At 35.4% G+C, this 18,803-nt stretch overlaps 1 protein-coding gene and 1 long non-coding RNA gene across 6 annotated transcripts in view; one reads left to right on the forward strand and one right to left on the reverse strand.

Annotated features, from left to right (window-relative positions):
• The window catches only part of KCNH7 (potassium voltage-gated channel subfamily H member 7), a 638,553-nt gene that overhangs the window by 142,009 nt on the left and 477,741 nt on the right, over nucleotides 1-18,803 (reverse strand). For all 5 annotated transcript variants that reach the window (XM_053215167.1, XM_027055624.2, XM_053215165.1 and 2 more), the window contains exon 3: nucleotides 16,469-16,624. In XM_053215167.1, coding sequence (XP_053071142.1) covers nucleotides 16,469-16,624 — 156 coding nt within the window. The remainder of the gene's footprint in view (nucleotides 1-16,468; nucleotides 16,625-18,803) is intronic.
• The window catches only part of LOC128314042 (uncharacterized), a 31,325-nt gene continuing 15,334 nt past the window's right edge, over nucleotides 2,813-18,803 (forward strand). The window contains exon 1 of the long non-coding RNA XR_008295388.1: nucleotides 2,813-3,790. This is a non-coding gene — a long non-coding RNA (uncharacterized LOC128314042). The remainder of the gene's footprint in view (nucleotides 3,791-18,803) is intronic.

An 18,803-nucleotide genomic window follows, 5' to 3' on the forward strand; every position in this document is an offset into this window, starting at 1 on the left:
GATTAATAAATTGTAGGTGAGAGTAATCAATCTATGCAAATAAGATTAAATAACAGTATACCAGAGTAACTGTTTTGCAAGCATTCCTACATAATTTTACCAACAACTCTTATATGCTCAAGTAAATTGCCAAGTTAAAAATCAGTGAACTGCATCAAAGTCACTTGATTAGTTTTTAATGCTCATGGAATTGACTTATAAAGCAGTTTACAAATCAATTCTGCAAGCTTATTACAATGCACTGAAGGTCAATGCATACTTTTATTCATTTTTCATCAGTTACATTACCCTCCTCCTTTAAAAACCATTCACTGTGTTTCTTAAATTAATGGCCACACAAGGCATTTAGCTTGCTCCTACAGTTTAGTCATATCCAAGGTGGTACAGATGGTCTTTTCTGCATCACTAGGTTAATATGACCATGTTATATTGCATTACAGATTTAGTTGTCTAACCGCAGTTCATCCGGAAAGAATACACATTGAAAATTTTGCTCAATGCTAGCACTTTTAGGCATGAAATATAAAGCATGGATGAGTATAATCCTGTCATGGTTCTTAACACTGAAAAATACCCTTATAAGTTAAGTCTCCATATTTTACCATATCTGCTTTCTAACTGGACAACTAAAATAGGTACTATGTGGCCTTTCATCTATTAAATGTTTTATAGATCTGAAATAAGAACGACAGATTAGGAGTTTTTACACATTTTTTACACATTCTCCCAATAATTAATAAACTGCTTACACAAACCTGATTTCGTTTAAATATACCATTTTCATCTAAGAAGTATCTAACATGCATGAATGAATGACTGCTACAAGGTCTTTCTCAGAACATGTCACTTTTATGAAGCTGTTAAATGTAATTTTGGAAGCTTCATCTTCATGTATCCTGTGTCATATTTAACTGAGAGCTTTTAACTTCTCACCCAAGTAGGTACACAGTTAATCAATTATTTTTCTCTTTAAAAAAGCCTGGAATTATGACTCCAATCGATATATGCAAAGATGTTAAACACTTGGCTCAAGGCCAAACAGGAAATCAGGGTAAAGTCAGAATAAAACAGCAACTTATTTTACTTAATTCCAGTTTTACCCAAGATTTGGTGGTTTCTTGGGCCATAAATATCCACCTGAGTATTTAATGAGAATCATAATTCTCCTCTAAATAAATGTAGATAAATGCAAACACACAATTTTATTTATGACCTCTGAAAATGAATAACAAAGTTCCCTTCCCTCAACCAAAACCCTTCTTCTAACTAACCTCCCCTAGGATTGCCTGGGATTAGTTGACTCTTAATATTCCTTTTCGTTCTGAGTTTCTTTGTTTATATATTTATGCTATTCATAGTTCCCACAAATTTATAATGATCACAGCTACATTTCTGCCCTATCTCCTGTGGTAATGGAAGTTGGTTCTTATCTACTAGCATTTGGAAGGAAAGAGTTTTTCTAATTTAGGAATGAATCTGGGAATATTAGAAATAACATTTCTCGCAGAAAAGCAAATATTTCCAAAAAGTCCTCCGCATACTGCTAATCATTGAATTTCCTCACAATTGCCAATTCCCAGTCATTTCCTGGGTTCAGCTTCTCTTCATTGCTGCAAACTCTTAGAACTTTGATTACCTAATAATTTTACCAGGGGTGCCTGGGGGGCTCAGTCAGTTGAGCTGGTGACTCTTGATTTCTGCTCCTGATCCCAGGGTCATGGGGTTGAGCCCCACCTTGGGCTCTGTGCTGAGCATGGAACCTGCTTCATGTTCCCTCTCCTCTTGAATATATATTAAATATGTATTCTCTCTATATTAAATATGTATTAAATATATTTAATATACTTATTTTATCAGAAACAACTTACTCTGGCTTGGTTCTGCTTAGTTGAATTATGGACTAAAAAGTAGAGAGAAACTTTAGTTCAAGCAGCCATGGAAACTAGAGAATATAGTAGGGTAAGGAAGGGACATGCTTGGTGGGGGTGGGAAATGGGGGATGTCGTGAAGATGATGAACAGAGATGTTTTCCTCTCACGAAGGAGTATAGGTAGCGGGAGGTTGGATCCCTGAGACACGTCTTGTACCAAAGGTCTTTATGAGGAGTGTTCTCAGGAGATATGCCTGAGAAAAGGGATTAAGACAGGATTGGGTTAAACTCTCATGCAAATGCAAAGGAAGCTTCAGCCAGCCCTCCGGGGAGCTCCGGATCTAGAACAGCCCTGCAGACTGATGCCCCATTCAAGTCAGGGCATTGGTCTTTGTCTCCCAGCATCAGCCAGTCACCTGCTACAGCTACCCCATGAGAAGGTCCATAACCTGCACAAGGCACTTCCCTGCCTTGGACCACAGTTGTCAGTGAGGAGCAGAGCTGTGCACACTCAGCAGCCAATATTCCCAGCTGCAAGGCTGTCCCAGGCCTGAGGAAGGTGTCTGGCTGAGTAGCACCGTGCCCACAGCACAGAGCAAGAACGAAAGCCAGATTTGGGTCTGAAAAAAACTATAATCTGAATGAAGCCTACTATCAGCTATTATCACGCCATAAGGATTTGTGAAGTACTGTTGATGTACCTCTCTAAAATCACGGTAGTCACAACCTGACACTTAAATTGGAAGCCTTAAAATCACCGTGAGGTTTTCTCCAGCCAAATAGTTCCAGATGTGCAGAGACATGACTTTAATCTCTGAGTCAGAGAGAGCAACAGACTGAATCTGATGGGAGAAACAGGCAAGATAATTGACTTATCTGCCTTGTCTTTTTAGGCAGAAATTTCCATCGAGGCACCCTGCAAGGAGATGAATCTTTCCTACTCCCAAGTGTGTAATGAATATATGATGTTGCCCATAGGCTGCTAGAACAACCCATAATATTGTCAAAGAAGGCAGTAGGTGGCAGTTAGACTGGGGAAAAGGATCACTCAGTATGAACTCAGCGCTGACCTGATTAGCGGGTGACAAATGGGGCAGTGCAGCCAATGAAGTCCTGATACTAGTGACAACAAAAGATTACCAGGGGGCCCATGGATCTAGTAAAGCTGAAGCTAAATGTAGGACCCTTTAAGGGAACAGAGATGGTCAGTAACGCCTTGAAAAACTAACTCCTAGGGTGAGAGATACCAAGAAAAAGCAGCAACGTACAATGAGGCAGTAAGTGTGAGACCAAATTGGAATCTTGAAGCAAGGCAAGTCCTGACCCAGTAGCGCATGGCACACGTGTGGAGGTGGGGGAAGTTAGTGCCGCAGTAGCAGCGAGAGCCATTACGGGAGCTGCAGCAGCAGCAAGAACTTCTGGAACAGGTTCACAAATGCTGATGATGTCTGAGACATACTGCTTCCAACCTGGCCAGGTCATCATGAAAGCCAAGAGGCAGAAAAGACAGGTTTGGGATACGGGATATAAGGCAGAAAACGGGACAAGGTGGTGGACTGCTTTTAGCCACCCAAGGTTAAAATATCTCAGTGAAGAGGGATTGGAAATGAAAGCAAACACATCGGTAGTATATGTACCTAGTAAGGTTTCTATGTGATAAATAATAAATCAACGTGTGTCTTATTAATACTGTTATTTTATTTCTCTCTAATAGATTTCTTCCTTTTCCAAATGCCATTAGAGAAGCCATTCAAACTGTGTGAATGTAATGACACTTAACCTAAATTGACCTGGGATCACCATATAGTCATCACATTGACAGGGACTCTCTTGATGGAGTATTCCAAACACAAATGGTACAGACACCAGCTACCCAAAGGCAGTATGACCAGAAACTGTCCCTGATTTGGATGTTGCTAGGTAACAAAATTTTCCAAATGATATGCACACGAGGAGTTTCTGGCATGGATATGTCGATTTAGACGGTCATTAGCATTCATTATTAATAAAGAGATAAAACATAATTTTTTTCAACTACCAGCAATTTTCCTGATGTCAGAAATATGTCTTTTGCCCAAATCCTAGAGGGGAAATGTAATATAAAGTTGATTGCAGCCTGTGACGGAAATTTTCCTGGACTTCTTTTAGCAACCATGTCATAGTTCCTTTTTTATATCAAATTTAATCTTTGAAAAGAGGAAACTTGCAAACCCATGATAATAGTAAATATTAGTTACGTTGTAAAACCTTTAATTAAATTCATCTGAATAATAGATTGTTTCCATAGTAATGCTCACTGAGGGGGAAACTCTATATTACTACTACAGCTCTTCATCTTTGAATTAAAGAATAACTTTTAGCTCCAATGGAGAATAGTAAAAACACTGCGAATACCCTTTTAGAAACCAGTATATAGAAAATTTCTTTGTTCTTTAACTTGAGGTCTGAAAACTGATATGCAAATTTGAGGGAGTAATGTAGCTATTCAGGCAAATATATATTTTATGTGTCAATTATTCAGAATATTGAGTCCAAAGCATACAAATACATTTTTAGTGGTTTAAATTAGTTAGATAATTGCTTAAATTACCAGCTGCATTTTGTGTGTATGGACTAAGCTGTTGTCAAAGCTTTTAGAGTAATTCAAACTTTTCTTTTAATAAGCACAAAAGTAGAAATTCTCCTTTGGTTCAGACAGTATGGTTTTAATCATTTCAAAGATAATGGAATCTCCTTTGTCATACCTGAATAAGATTAAATTAGATTAAAAAGTTCACTTTTGCAAAGAACTGTAAGAATAAGAGACTATAAAAACTTAACTTTATTATACTTTTACATTTAGTTTCACTTAAAATTTATCTTTATAGTTTTATGTAAACATTAATTAACATAGCCCAGTAGTTTTCAGATTTTAGTGGGTATCAGAATGACCTGAAGGTTTGTTAAAACATAAACTGCCAAATTTCTGTGTCTCTGAGTCAGTTGTTCTGATGTAAGGCCCAAGAATTTGCATTTCAAACGTGTTGCAGGGTGATGCTGATGGACTTACCCTTGGGGAATCATTGACTAATGCCCATTCAGTAGGAAAATTAAAAAAAAAAAAACACCTTAAATTACTCAATAAAAATAACCTATTCATTTTTTTTTAATTTTACAAATATGTATTCGATACTTACTATTTGCAAGAGGTTAGGGATGCATGGAAAGGAAAATAACATCCCTGCTATGTACTAGAGGTGAAGGGTTCTTGGCCAGTTTAAATAAGGAAGGTGTTTTCCAGTTTTCTACAGACCTTACCCTTCTCTATTTTTATTCATGGTCTTTTTCAGTCCTTTATGCTACTTGTCCAGTAGGCAAATGAATATGACCAATGTTGTAGTAAAGGCAGGCATGATGTCACAGAGGCAGGAACAGGTACATTTTTCTGGGTGAGTTAGGAACCCTGGACAGATGAAGAGTTCTTTGGAGCAAGCACCCTAGAGGGATGAAGGCATTCAAATAGAGGGGCTACCATGTTGTACAAACAAGGTGGTATAAAGCATGTTTCAAGGAACCACCACTGAAATATGGGATGTGATGGGGTGAAGGGATAGGACATAAAGCTAAAGAAGTATCACAGATCAAACCACAGGTGTTTTGTATAATACACAGGACTTTGGAGTTTTATATTGTTAGTAACAAAGAACCATTTAAAGGATATAAAAAGATGGGTATTATAATTTGATGTAAAGTAGTGTGACATGTGATCCTGAAGAAGAGAGGCTGAAAGCAAGGATACCAGTTATGAGACCCTGCATCAGCCCAAGAAAGATGTGTTGTGGGCCTACTAGGCAATTACGTGGGCTGTACAAGAGATAGCCACAAGGTGCACTTGACTGAATTTGATCACTTTCGTTGGGAGAAGAGATGATTAAAGATTAGCATAATCCCCATGTTTCCAGCTGTGGTGGCTTGGATGACACTGTTTGGGATGTATGAAGAGCAAGAGTTTTTGATGGAATGGATGGATGGTAACTGGAGATGGAAAGACAAGTCTTAACTTGAAATGCTAAATCTATAGAAATTTAAAAGTCTTCCAAAGGAGATGCCCAGTGGACAGTTGGATACATGACGTTCTAAGTGGTAAGGAAAGTCCAGAGAAAGGTATGGGCTGGAGATACTGATTTGTGAGGGAGTCTTTACTCTGTAGGTCATGGATAAGTTTGCCCATCCAGGGTATATAGAGAAGATGACTAAGGAGAAGAATACTAAGAGTAGCTATTGGGAGATAAACAGCATTTATGAGTAGAGTAAGATGAATAAGAAAATGGTATGAAATTGGCTGCCACAGAGATCAAAAGAAACAAAGGAGTATGGTGTCATGGAACATAAAACAACAGAGAGAAGAGAATCAGATTTAATAAGGTACATTCAACCTAGAGGGTAACATAGATAGCACAACATAGAGAGTTCAATTACAGTGAGCAGAGAAATGAAGGAAATAAGACAAGCAAATGAGGAAGTATGGGAAGTCTGAAAGCTTGGAAGAGACAACATAAATGAAGAAAGCCAGATAGAAACAAACAATAAAGACAGCTGAGGACTATCGCAAACTGGAGAATGCAGGCCCCATCAAAAGGTGTGGCCAGTATTCTGTTTCAGCCTATTGCAAACACGTAGTCAGATACTTGTGTTTTTCCAAAATAAGCCAGAGATCTTCATTTTAGATGTCATATTCCAGTTTTTAAATGTTGACAACAAACTTAACTAATTAAAAGTTTGAGAAAATATTATGAGATATAATCAATGTGTCTGTTGAAGTACAGGCTATTTTCAGCAGCATGAGTGCGAGCCAAAGGGAAAGAGCCAGTGAAAATATTGGGAGCGGCGGGTGGGATTGGTGAGGACAGGTTTTGAAGGAACGGAAGAGAGAATGGGTTGCAAGTGGAATCTAAGCCTCAGTTAACATTATTGGGACATTTTTGTTGAGAGTGGGCTTGTTAAAGGAGTTCCTGCCTGCACCCTTCCCCTTGCTCTGAGGTGTGGGAAGTGAGTTTATTTGTGGGGACAAATGAGTGATTTAAGGTTAAGAGTGACTAGAAGCCAGATGAAAGTTTAAAATACTTGCCAAAGGAAAAAGTTCAAAGATCTGAAAAAAAAATTAAGATCTCATGTACAGTTTTGACTTGCAGTATAATCATTTTTAAATTAAAAATGACAAAGTTCATCATTTTTCTGCAAGTAAATGAAACAATGTGGGCCTGTTTTCTTGTTGGGAAATATTTAAAGTTTAGTAAAATGAGAACACTTCAGAGATTTGTGATAGTGATGGTAAGAGTAAATTAAATAGATTTAAATTTAAACAGAAACTATTTTAAATTGATAAAAGGAGTGAAAATGTTATTAGTTAAAGTTTACTTGGGGATATGAGCTTAAGATCAATTTTCATAGTGGCTCAAAGTGAATCTTTGGTTTTAAAATAAGATAAAAACATAGAATGCATCTGTTCTCTGTTTGGATGTATAATGTTAATCAAGACTTTTTTGTTTAATTCGGGTTGCCCTAACTCCCTTGAAAATTTTTTAACAAATTAAAGTGTGTGTGTGTGTGTGTGTGTGTGTGTGTGTGTGTATGTGCATTTGTGAGTCAGACTGGTGATCCTAGACTCCTGCTATAAAATAGAACTCAACATATAAAGCTCAAATATACTTGTAAGTAATTTAAAATGAAATGTTGATATATTTCAGTTAAAATAATAAAGTGAAAGTCTCTTAAATTTGATGACTATTAACTTTGAAATTAATAGTGTTACCAAAAACACATAATTTGGATATCCTCTACATCATGCAAATATTTCACAGGAACAGATATTAGAACAGAAAAAAAGAACACATTTTCCCCATTCCATTAGTTCCTTTAGATGTGGCCCCCTTTTAGTTGGTAGGAAAAGTACAATCTTCTCTTCCATTTGGTATCATTTCCATTCTTCAGATTTTATAGCTTTTCCAGAAACCATCAATGAGAAAAGACTTAGTTGCATATTTTATTTGGAATTTATACTTTTTATGTGGCAACTAATTGACTCAATGATGCAGTGTTTATCAGTTTGGTAGACTTTTCAGTATAGTACTCTCTCCTGTACTTGCTCCATTCCAGGGTAAATAAGTCATTTATCTGTGGCTGGTTCTATACCTTTAACCTGTGAAAAATTAGTTTTTCCCATAGAAAGCTGCTCACTTTAGTTGGATAGGGTTCCTTACCCAGAAATTAGGCATTTGAATTGAGAAATGATTCACAACTTCATCTGATGCAAAACAAGTCTCTAGGTTTCCAGAATTTTCTCAGTCTTATTGATCATAGTCCCTTTTTATGATACATCTTTTCTATTGTGCATTTACCTTCTTTCCTATTGCTTCTCTATTTAAGACTTCATTCTTCTCACTTGCATTTCTTGTGTTGTCACTTCACAGGTTTTCCTTTATTTTGTCGTCACTTGAAGAGAGGCAGTTAAATTTATAGAAACCCACATCTTCTTAAACAAACAGTAGCTTTTTCTGTATTACTCTCATTTAAGTCTCAACACTCAGGGGCATACACTCCCACCCACACACTTAAGTGCTTCTTTTTTTATTTATTTAAATTTTAGTTGTTTGGGGCGCCTGGGTGGCTCAGTCAGTTTAGCATCCAACTCTTGATTTTGGCTCGGGTCATGATCTCACAGTCATGAGAGAGCCCTGTGTTGGGCTCCACGGTCAGCATGGAGCCTGCTTGGAATTCTCTCTCTCCCTCTCTCTCTGCCCCTCCCCTGCTCATTCTCTCTCCCTCTCTCTCTCTCCTCTCAAAATAAAAAACTAAATATTAAAAACATAATTAAACATGAAAAATTAAATTTAGTTAGTTAACATATAGTGCATTATTGGTTTCAGGAGTAGAATTCAGTGATTCATCACTTACATACCATACCTAGTGCTCAACCCAACAAGTGCCCTCCTCAATATCTATCACCCATCTAGCCCATCTCCCATCCACATCCCTTCATCAACCTTCAGTTTGTTCTATATCATTAAGAGTCTCTTGTGGTTTGTTTGCCTCTCTTCTTTCTCCCTCTCCTTCCAATAGGTTCTTCTGTTTTGTTTCTTAAATTCCACATATGAGTGAAATCATATGGTATTTGTCTTTCTTTGATTGACTTATTTCATTTAGCATAATACATTCTAGCTCCATCCATGTCATTGCGAATAGCAAGATTTCATTTTTTGATGGCCGAGTAATATTCCATTATATATATATATATATATATATATATATATATATATATATAATCATATATATATAATCATATATATATATAATCATATATATATAATCATATATATATAATCATATATATATAATCATATATATATAATCTTATATATATATATATATAAGATGTACCACGTCTTCTTTATCCATTCATCAGTCCATGTACATTTGGGCTCTCTTCATAGTTTGGCTACTGTTGATAATGTTGCTGTAAACATTGAGGTGCATGTACCCCTTTGAATCTATATTTTTGTATCCTTTGGGTGAATACCTAATAGTGCAATTGCTAGATAGTAGGGTAGTTCTATTTTCAGTTTCTTGAGGAACCTCCATACTGTCTGGAGTGGCTGCACTCCAGTTTTCATTCCCACCAACAGTGCAAGAGGGTTCCCCTTTCTTTGTACCCTCACCAACACCTGTTGCTTCTTGTGTTGTTAATTTTAGCCACTCTGACAGGTGTGAGGTGGTAACTCCTTGTGGTTTTGATTTGTATTTCCCTGATGATGAATGATGTTGAGCATCTTTTTATGTGTCTATTAGCCTTCTGGATGTCTTCTTTGGAAAAGTGTCTATTCATGTCTTCTGTCAATTTCTTTACTGGGTTATTCATTTTGGGTATTGAGTCTTACAAGTTCTTTATAGATTTTGTATACCAACCCTTTATCAGATATGTAGCTTGCAAACATCTTCTCCCATTCCATAGGCTGTCTTTTAGTTTTGTTGATTGTTTCTTTTGCTGTGCTGAAGGTTTTTATCTTGAAGAAGTCCCAATAGTTCATGTTTGCTTTTGTTTCCCTTGCTTTCAGCGGCTTGTCTAGTAAGAAGTTGGTCCAACTGAGGTCAAAGAGGTTGCTGCCTGTGTTCTCCTCTAGAATTCTGATAATATCTGTCTCACATTTATGTCTTCCATCCACTTTGAATTTATTTTTGTGTATGGCATAAGAACATCCAGTTCCATTCTTCTGCATGTTGCTGTCTAGTTTTCCCAGCATCATTTGTTGAAGATACTGTATTTTCTCCATTGGATATTCTTTCCTGGGGTTTGAAGATTAGTTGACCATATAGTTGTGGGCACATACTTCTTATTTAGGTAAGAAATTAGGCATTTTGAAGGTTAATATGTTTCTTCAAAAAGAAGTGTATCAAAATTTGATTTTCTTTTCTTTCTTTTTTTGTTTGTTTTGGTGGTCACCACTGGAACAACAATGTTTGAAGTAGCCAATATCAGTATTTTACATATAGGAAAATTATACTTTAAGAAAAAAAATTGGCAGGATTTTCCCCCAGATCAGAAATAATACAAAGTAGAAACTGGATAGTATCAGAAACTACCAAGTTCAATTTGTCTCTCTTTAAATTTTCTGCTTGATTTATCAACTCTTCAAAAATTAACATCAAGTAAAGGAAATTCCTCAGCATAACATGACAGAAGAGTATAATCAAAGCCAATATACTGGTTGTAAACAATGGGCCTTGATAATGCTCTGGAAACAATTTTATCTGCATATTTATACTTTCTCCAATGACTCTGTATATGAGCTGCAGTGTAGGGAAACCACTCATATTCACAAACTAAAAACCAACCTCTACTGAATTTGCTATGGCTTATACATGAGATGCTATTTTAATTACAGTGTAAAATTGTATAGATTATGTATTACATCCTGAGAGGCTACCATATAGATTATCTTCCATTCAAGGAATCCAAGTTTCAATTCTCCATTTGTATTTCAGTTTGAAATGAATACTTTATTTATTTTTAAAAATTTTTTAATGTTTATTTATTTTTAAGAGACACAGAGACAGAATGCGAGTGGGTTAGGGGCAAAGAGACAGGGAGACACAGAATCTGAAGCAGGCTCCAGGCTCCGAGCTGTCAGAACAGAGCCCAATGCGGGGCTCAAACCCACGAGCTGTGAGATCATGACCTGAGCTGAAGTCGGACGCTCAACCGACTGAGCCACCTAGGCATCCCATGAATAGTTTATTTTTAAAAAAATCCCCTTTTTTGCTATGCTGCTGATACACCACTCCCTTTTTCACTTCCATTCAAATTAATGGACCATGCAAGATAACTGTTCTATGGGAAAAATGAAGAATTTGTGATGACAATGAAGAAAAACATCAGACATCCCCAAAACAACAGATTTTATTGACATTCATGACCAAAATACAGGCTGACATTACCTAAAGTATACTCTCAGGAATCATTCAGTAATGACTGAATTGATTAGTGGGAGATATAAAGAAATAAAAATGGTCATCAACTTAAAGGAACAAGACTTTGGTATTACAATATTTTTTTAAAGTACCTCAATTTTGTTTTTAAATATGTCACCAGGGAGACTAACACATAGGTGATTTTGATAAAAAGTTTCCCCCCCGAGTGTGATATTGTTCAGAGTAAGATATTTAGTATATTGGAATCATTTTACATTAATATATTTCTCCCATTATTTCTTTAATATAACACTGTACTAGCATCTGGACATACCTAAGGAAGTACCTGATACTATCAAAACGTCTCAGCTGGTATAGATTTGATTTCGTATTATACTTAGGTTTACAATATAGGCTTTTGAAACTGTGTTTTTTATTTTAGTTATAGCTTGCTGTCTGAATTTATGTATAGAATAACAATTTCTTTTTTAAAATATTAAAGTTTTTTGGCAAGGCCTAGCTCCCTACAGACAATAACAGATCCCTAAATTTCGATGTCCTCACGGATCTTCCTAAACACAGTAGAGACCAATGAGACAAGTAAAAGTATCCATAAACTATGCCTAAAGAGTAATTAGAGACAGAGACATTACACACTTTAATTTACATATAAGCAGGCAAATAAATTCGTAAGAGCGGCAGAATTGGTTCCAGAAAGCACACTGCAATGGAGTTCAGCAGAAGCTTAGTGAAGAAAAGGGGAGTACAAAGGTCTCCTTGGGGTGACGGAAAACACATATCAAATACGGTTAACCCACAGATAAGGAGAAGGACTCCGCACTGTGTAAGAAATACTGAGAGCAGGTCTGTGACCTGAATGGTCAGAAGACTGGTTACTAGATAGACGATAAAAAGTAACTTGAAAAGTGCACAAGACCTCAATTAGCAGCTTTGGAAAAACACTGCTTCTTGGTGGGGGGCGGGGGGAGGAAGACTAGTGGTGAGCACTGAATATATTTCACTAGAAATTTAAAGCCAAAAAAAAAAAAAAAAAGTGAGGGGGCAGCTGGGTGGCTCGGTTGGTTAAGCGTCCGACTTCGGCTCAGGTCATGATCTCATGGTCTGTGAGTTGGAGCCCCGCGTGGGGCTCTGTGCCGAAGCTCGGAGCCTGGAGCCTGTTTCAGATTCTGTGTCTCTTTCTCTCTCTCTGCCTCTCCCCTGATCATGCTCTGCCCCTCTCTGTCTGAAAAATAAATAAACGTTAAAAAAAAATTTAAAAAAATTAAAAAAAAATGTGAGAAGTATGTAAACATTATGGCCTCTGACCAGCTAGAAATACTGCAACAAAACAAAATGAGAGGAGAAGAAAACGTAGAAAAAGTTCACTGAGTACCTTGTTGGTAAAAGTTGGGAATAAAATAATATAATTTAAATTGACAAACTGAATGGTAGAAGCCCATTCTTAGGAGTGCAAAGATAAGAATTCGAACAGATAATATTATTAACTAAAATTACATGGAGGAAAGGGAAGGAAAAGAGTTACAGGCTAATTTTATTCTTGCTCATAGTAAGGAATCAAAATACAGTGTCTGAGGGAAAGGAGGAGAGATTAAGGACATTACATAAAATTAAAAATACAAATATTCTCAAATATAAAAACAAAAGCAAAAACAAGATAAAACAAACCAAAACCACACATTGGAGTTTAAAAAAAAAAACAAAGAAAACATAACATAATGAAATGTCTCAAGAGAATATATTTAAGTGGTGCCTGGGTGGCTCAGTTGGTTAAGCTACTGACTCTTGATTTTGGCTCCAGTCATATCTCACAGTTCAAGAGTTTGAGGCCCACAGTGGGCTCTGCGTTGACAGCAGGGAGTTGGCTTGGGATTCTCTCTTTCTCTCTGCCCCTCCCCCTCTCACATGCACTCTCGCTCTCTCTCTCTCTCAAAATAAATACATAAATAAACATTTAAAAAGAGAGTATATATTTTTTAATATAAAAAAATTTTTTTAACGTTTATTTATTTTTGAGACAGAGAGAGACAGAGCATGAACAGGGGAGGGGCAGAGAGAGAGGGAGACACAGAATCTGAAGCAGGCTCCAGGCTCTGAGCTGTCAGCACAGAGCCTGACACGGGGCTCGAACTCACGGACCGCGAGATCATGACCCGGGCCGAAGTCGTCCGCTTAACCGACTGAGCCACCCAGGCGCCCCAAAAAGAGAGTATATTTAACATAGACTATATTAGTACTAAGAAAAAAGTTATATCAGTAAATATAAGTACCTATTATAATTAAAAATTAAAAGACAAGTATTATTTTTTTCTTATAAGAAACAAAAGAAAATTTCACTCCACAACGTATAAAAAAAGCACAACTAAAACAAAGAAAGACTAGAAGATGGTTTAAATATATAAACAAGAAAATAAAACTGAAGAAATCTTTGAAAAGTAATAAAAGACAACTTTGCATAATTGTATTAAAATAAATTTTTTAAATCTACATAAAATTCTTGAGAAATAACATTTAGTAAAACTGATACTAGTTGAGATGGATTACTGGAATAATCCAATCTCTGGAGAAAAAAAAAAAAGGAAATTTGTCAAAAAGCTGCTCCATAAAGTAGTATCAGACCTAGAGGATTTCACAAGGAAATCATACTTAACTTTGAAAGTTCAGATAATCTCCAAATTATTTGATGGTTCTGTAGCACAGAACATAGAAAATAATCTCCAGATTATTTTCTGAAGGAATTGTAGATTGGTACCAATACCTGATGAAAGTGCACATAGACATACACACAAATTTCAGGTCAGTCTCCCTAAAGAATACTAATGTAAAGATCTTAAATTAATTTTAGATAAAGAGAGGCCAACTGCATAGTACAAAATAAATACATCATGGTCAATAGTGACTCCATTCAGAGATGCACGAATAGTTCGATGTTAGTAACTCCATTAATAAAATTTACTGTAAAAATAAAGAAAAAGAATAGCACACTCATTTCAACAGATGCTGAAAAGGAAATTTACAAATTTCAACACCCATTCTTAATAAATATAAGTTAATGAAAAACTCTGCAAGTATAAAACACAACTCAAACCAAATACTGTCATTTGAATGAATAAAAACACTTGGCATTTACACAAAAATCAGGAACAAGGTATGATGTTTACCATCAATGACTTTTTCATAATATGTTGGAAGTAATAGCTAGCACAATTAAACAAGAGAAAACTATTAGATATATAAGAATTGGAAAAGAAAATGTAAAACAGTCTCTATTTGATATGATAGACACTTGAAACATTCATAAGAGTCAATGTAAAAATCACTGCAAACTAAGAAAATTCACTAAGATAGTAGGATGTAAAACTAACATTCTAAGAAAAAAAAATCATTAGCCTCAGAAATAATCAGAAGATATAATGAAAGAGAAGATCCTATTTATAATAACAGCAATAACAAAAAGTTAAATGCCAAGTAGCAAACTACAGTGTAAGAAAAAATTTTAAACACTTCTGAAAGACACAAAAATTAGACTTAAAGATGAAAATACATATAATATTCTTGTATAAAATGACTCAACATCATAAAGATGTTAACATTCCTCAAATTAATTTATAAAAGTAATGAGAATCCAATTAAAAACCCAAAGAATTTTTTCCATATCTGAACAAGTTGCTTCTAAAGTTCATATTGAAAAAAATTTTTTTTTAAAAATGGGGCGCCTGGGTGGCTCAGTTGGCTGAGCGTCAGACTTCGGCTCAGGTCATGATCTCACAGCTCTTGAGTTCGAGCCCCACGTGGGCTCTGTGCTGACAACTCGGAGCCTGGAGCCCGCTTTGGATTTTGTGTCTCCCTCTCTCTCTGTCCCTAACCCTCTTGTGTTCTGTCTCTGTCTCTCTCAAAAATAAATAAACATTAAAGAAATTAAAGTTCATATAAAATTTTTAGCAAGAAATAACCCCAAACTCCTGAAAATTAAATTCAAGGGAAGCATGTCATATCAGAGATCAACTGTATATTTAAAACAATATGATTCTGAATGATAAATAAGCCAACAAAACCGAATACAAAGTCCAGAAATATACTCAAGCAGATAAAGGAAGTTTAGTGTGTGATAAAGGTGGCATCTCAAATCATTGCTGAAAAGATAGACTTTCTAATAACTGATGTTGAAACAACTGGAGAGCCATTGCTAAAATGATAAATTAAATTTATATCTTGCACTATAAACCACGAAAAACAAAATATATCAGAGATACTAAAAAAAAGAACATACAAGTTCTAGAAAAAGATTTTTTTACAACCTTGGGATGGTGAAAACTTTTCTAAAAATGGCTCAAAAATTCAGAATCAGCAAAGGAAAAGTTTCATTAATTTAGCTACATTACAAACAAACAAACAAACAAACAACAGCAACAAAACCATTGCATGACACAAATTAGGAAAAGTTAAAAAAATATTTGCTGGGGAAGAGATTTGCCACTTATTTTACAATTTGAAAGAAAAAGACAAAAAATGTATATAGGAAATGGACAGCTGGCAGAAAAAGAAATATCTATAGTGCTTAAATATATGAACCTCATTCGTAATAAGAGAAATGTAAACAAAAACTAATTGAGGTACTACTTCTCACCTATCGTAATGATAAATATCGAGAAGACTGACTCCCTCTGTTAGCATGGCTTTAGAGAAAAGATCTAATAAATTGCTGGTGGTAGTATAAAGTGGTTCAAACCATAGGAAGGGGAGTTTAGTTGTCTCTTAAAAAATTACCTATGCATTTACCCTTTGGCCTAGGAATCCCACTTATAGACTCTTACCCTGAAGATAATTTTCCAAAAATATACATGCATGTTCGCAACTCATTCTGGCATTATTTGTAATGATCAAAACGTAGAAACAACCATCACTAGGGGACTAGCTGAATTAACAATGGTATAACCAAGTCAAATGGCTTTGAAAGCTATTGATCAATTCTATAAGGCACCAAAGAGTAACAGTAGCTATGACTTTGTTTAATATAAATTTATTTTAGCTAAAATGCAAACATATTTTGAGAACTGACTCAAAATGAAGAATGTATTAAAATTACTACAGTAGCAGAATATCAACAGCATTACGTGCATGTTGCCTTTTACTTACGGTTTACAGTTTTGACTGGTAATATTGGGTTTACCCTCTCTGGGGAGCCAGCGTTTTCCTCATCTGTCACATATTCAAAATTAATGATGAACATCATAGCCACGCCCTCTTGGTTTTTCACTGGAATTATGTGAGTGTTACAAATGAAAGTGGACCCTAAGGAGATGAAAAATGAATGTTAGGTCAAAAGTATGCCTTCATTTTGAAGTGTTAGTAATATTAAAATTCTAATAACCCCTTAGAATTTTCTATTGTAAATGATCACTGAAATTTAACAAAATAATTAGACTTTTATTTCATATTTCATTTCACATATATCTACATAAAAATCCACAAATTTTGCCATAGACTTTACAGGCAAATTCAGGTGCTACATTATGGAAAAATAGAATATCAAATCCCATTTGTTCTCATACACACCACTATAATAATATAAGGAACAAAAAGTATATTCTTTAACTTTTTAGAAAAACTCTTAGCCTTCTCATACATTTTGATTAATTCTGAAACTATATAAAACAGCTGTGTAAATAATGAAGACAACTCCTATTATGACATCTTGATTTTAGTGTTAAGCAAATTATTCCTTTTTTCTCTTTTAATTGCCAGGATATAAAATAGTAAGTTATTGACTGTGTCTTAACTATGTTTTGATAATTCTTTTCTTTTTTTCTGCAAAATTCACAATGCCCAAATTATAATGGTTTGGCTTGTAATCTGTTAGAAAATGAGATCAAAATTTTGTATATTTTATTGTACTAATTTGATTCCTTCAACCAAAAATATGATATTCTTTTTAAAGCACTGGGGCTAATTCACCTTTTATTAGAATCTTCTGAACATGAGATGAGCAAAGGGATGAATCAATTTACAATTAACCACTGCCACTCATCCTCAAACAGAAAATCCAAGATCCAAGATTTAGAGAACACTGTCAAGAAGTTGATTTCTTTTAAATTAGTTGACTTCTGACTGACTTCTTGAACCTGACTTCTAGAACCAAGTATTTTCTTCAAGCAGCTTGCTCACATCTTTACCCTCTGCATATTTCTTTTTTTAGTCATGGTGATGGAAACCTCAGGTTAGGGATTTGTTTGGGTTCAAAAGTATTGTATTTTTTAAATACAAAGCTTCAGGAAGAGTTCTCAATCAGGTAATAGAATTTTTTTTGACTTGTTTGTTTGTTTGTTTGTTTTGTAACAACTGGCTGGGACCATCTTGAATCTTGAGAATGATAATTTAGTGTAGGGGCAGAAGCAGGTTGGGAGCAAGAGGGATCTGGTTTCAGAGGGAGATGTGAGAAAGTGAGACACCAAGAGTCTGAGGTCAGGGGCATTGGCAAGTAACAGGAGAATGTAGTTGGAACATCAACATCCATGAAGCCCAGTGGATGCTCGTATTCCAAAATGGTGTCCTATGCATGAGCAATCAAAAACAAAATAAGTATGATAAAACCCTTTCCTTTCTTCTCATCCTCATCCCTGCAACATGGCTCCTACCGCCAGAGCCGAGAACAAAGGCTATTGCTAACACTGCTATCGATTGAGACATCACAGGTGGAAGAGATTTTGAGGGTGGGCCTGGAGATCTAATTATTGTTTATGAAATTGTTTCTATTGGCAAACATGTTCTAATTTCCAAGGAACTGATTTTCAAAAACACTCTCAGAACACAGACTCTTTGTAAGTTGGGGATGCCTATGTGTTAGTTATGATTCAGATATTTATATGTCAGTAGTCTCCCAGATTTGAAATGTAGGAGAACTTATTTACAATTAATTTTATATTTTCTGTAAATATGGCCATGGTTTTACAGATGTTGACAAATGTGTTTTAAGAATGACGTGCTGCACCTTCACAGTCTTCAGCTGTGTCTTCAATTCATTTAATAAAATAGTTAGCTAGAGCACTTGTCATAGTTTCCATGGTAACAAACGGGATGACTTTAGTAAACAGAAAATAAGTAATTTAAGACTGTTGCACTAGAACTAAAAATAGAATTGCTTCAGGCCAGGCATCAGAATACAAACTGGCTAAACAGACTGAGAAGATACTAGAAATAGCCATTGTGTATTCTGCTAATGAATCAAAACACATATTGATATTACCACTTAAAATGACATTTCCTAGATCATGTAGAGTATCATTGTGAATTCATAGATTTGTTACTTAGCAGTTTAAAATCTTTCAACAACTGAAGTATATTTATATTGCTGATTGTACAACAAAACACAAAGCACAGATTTTTAAGAAATCAATAAATAAAAGATGTGGGAACAGAGATTTAATAGGCTTGTAATAGAGCACAGTAATTTTGCTTTCGGTAATAGGGGCAA

Source organism: Acinonyx jubatus, chromosome C1 (assembly GCF_027475565.1).
Source record: "Acinonyx jubatus isolate Ajub_Pintada_27869175 chromosome C1, VMU_Ajub_asm_v1.0, whole genome shotgun sequence".
NCBI lineage: Eukaryota > Metazoa > Chordata > Mammalia > Carnivora > Felidae > Acinonyx > Acinonyx jubatus.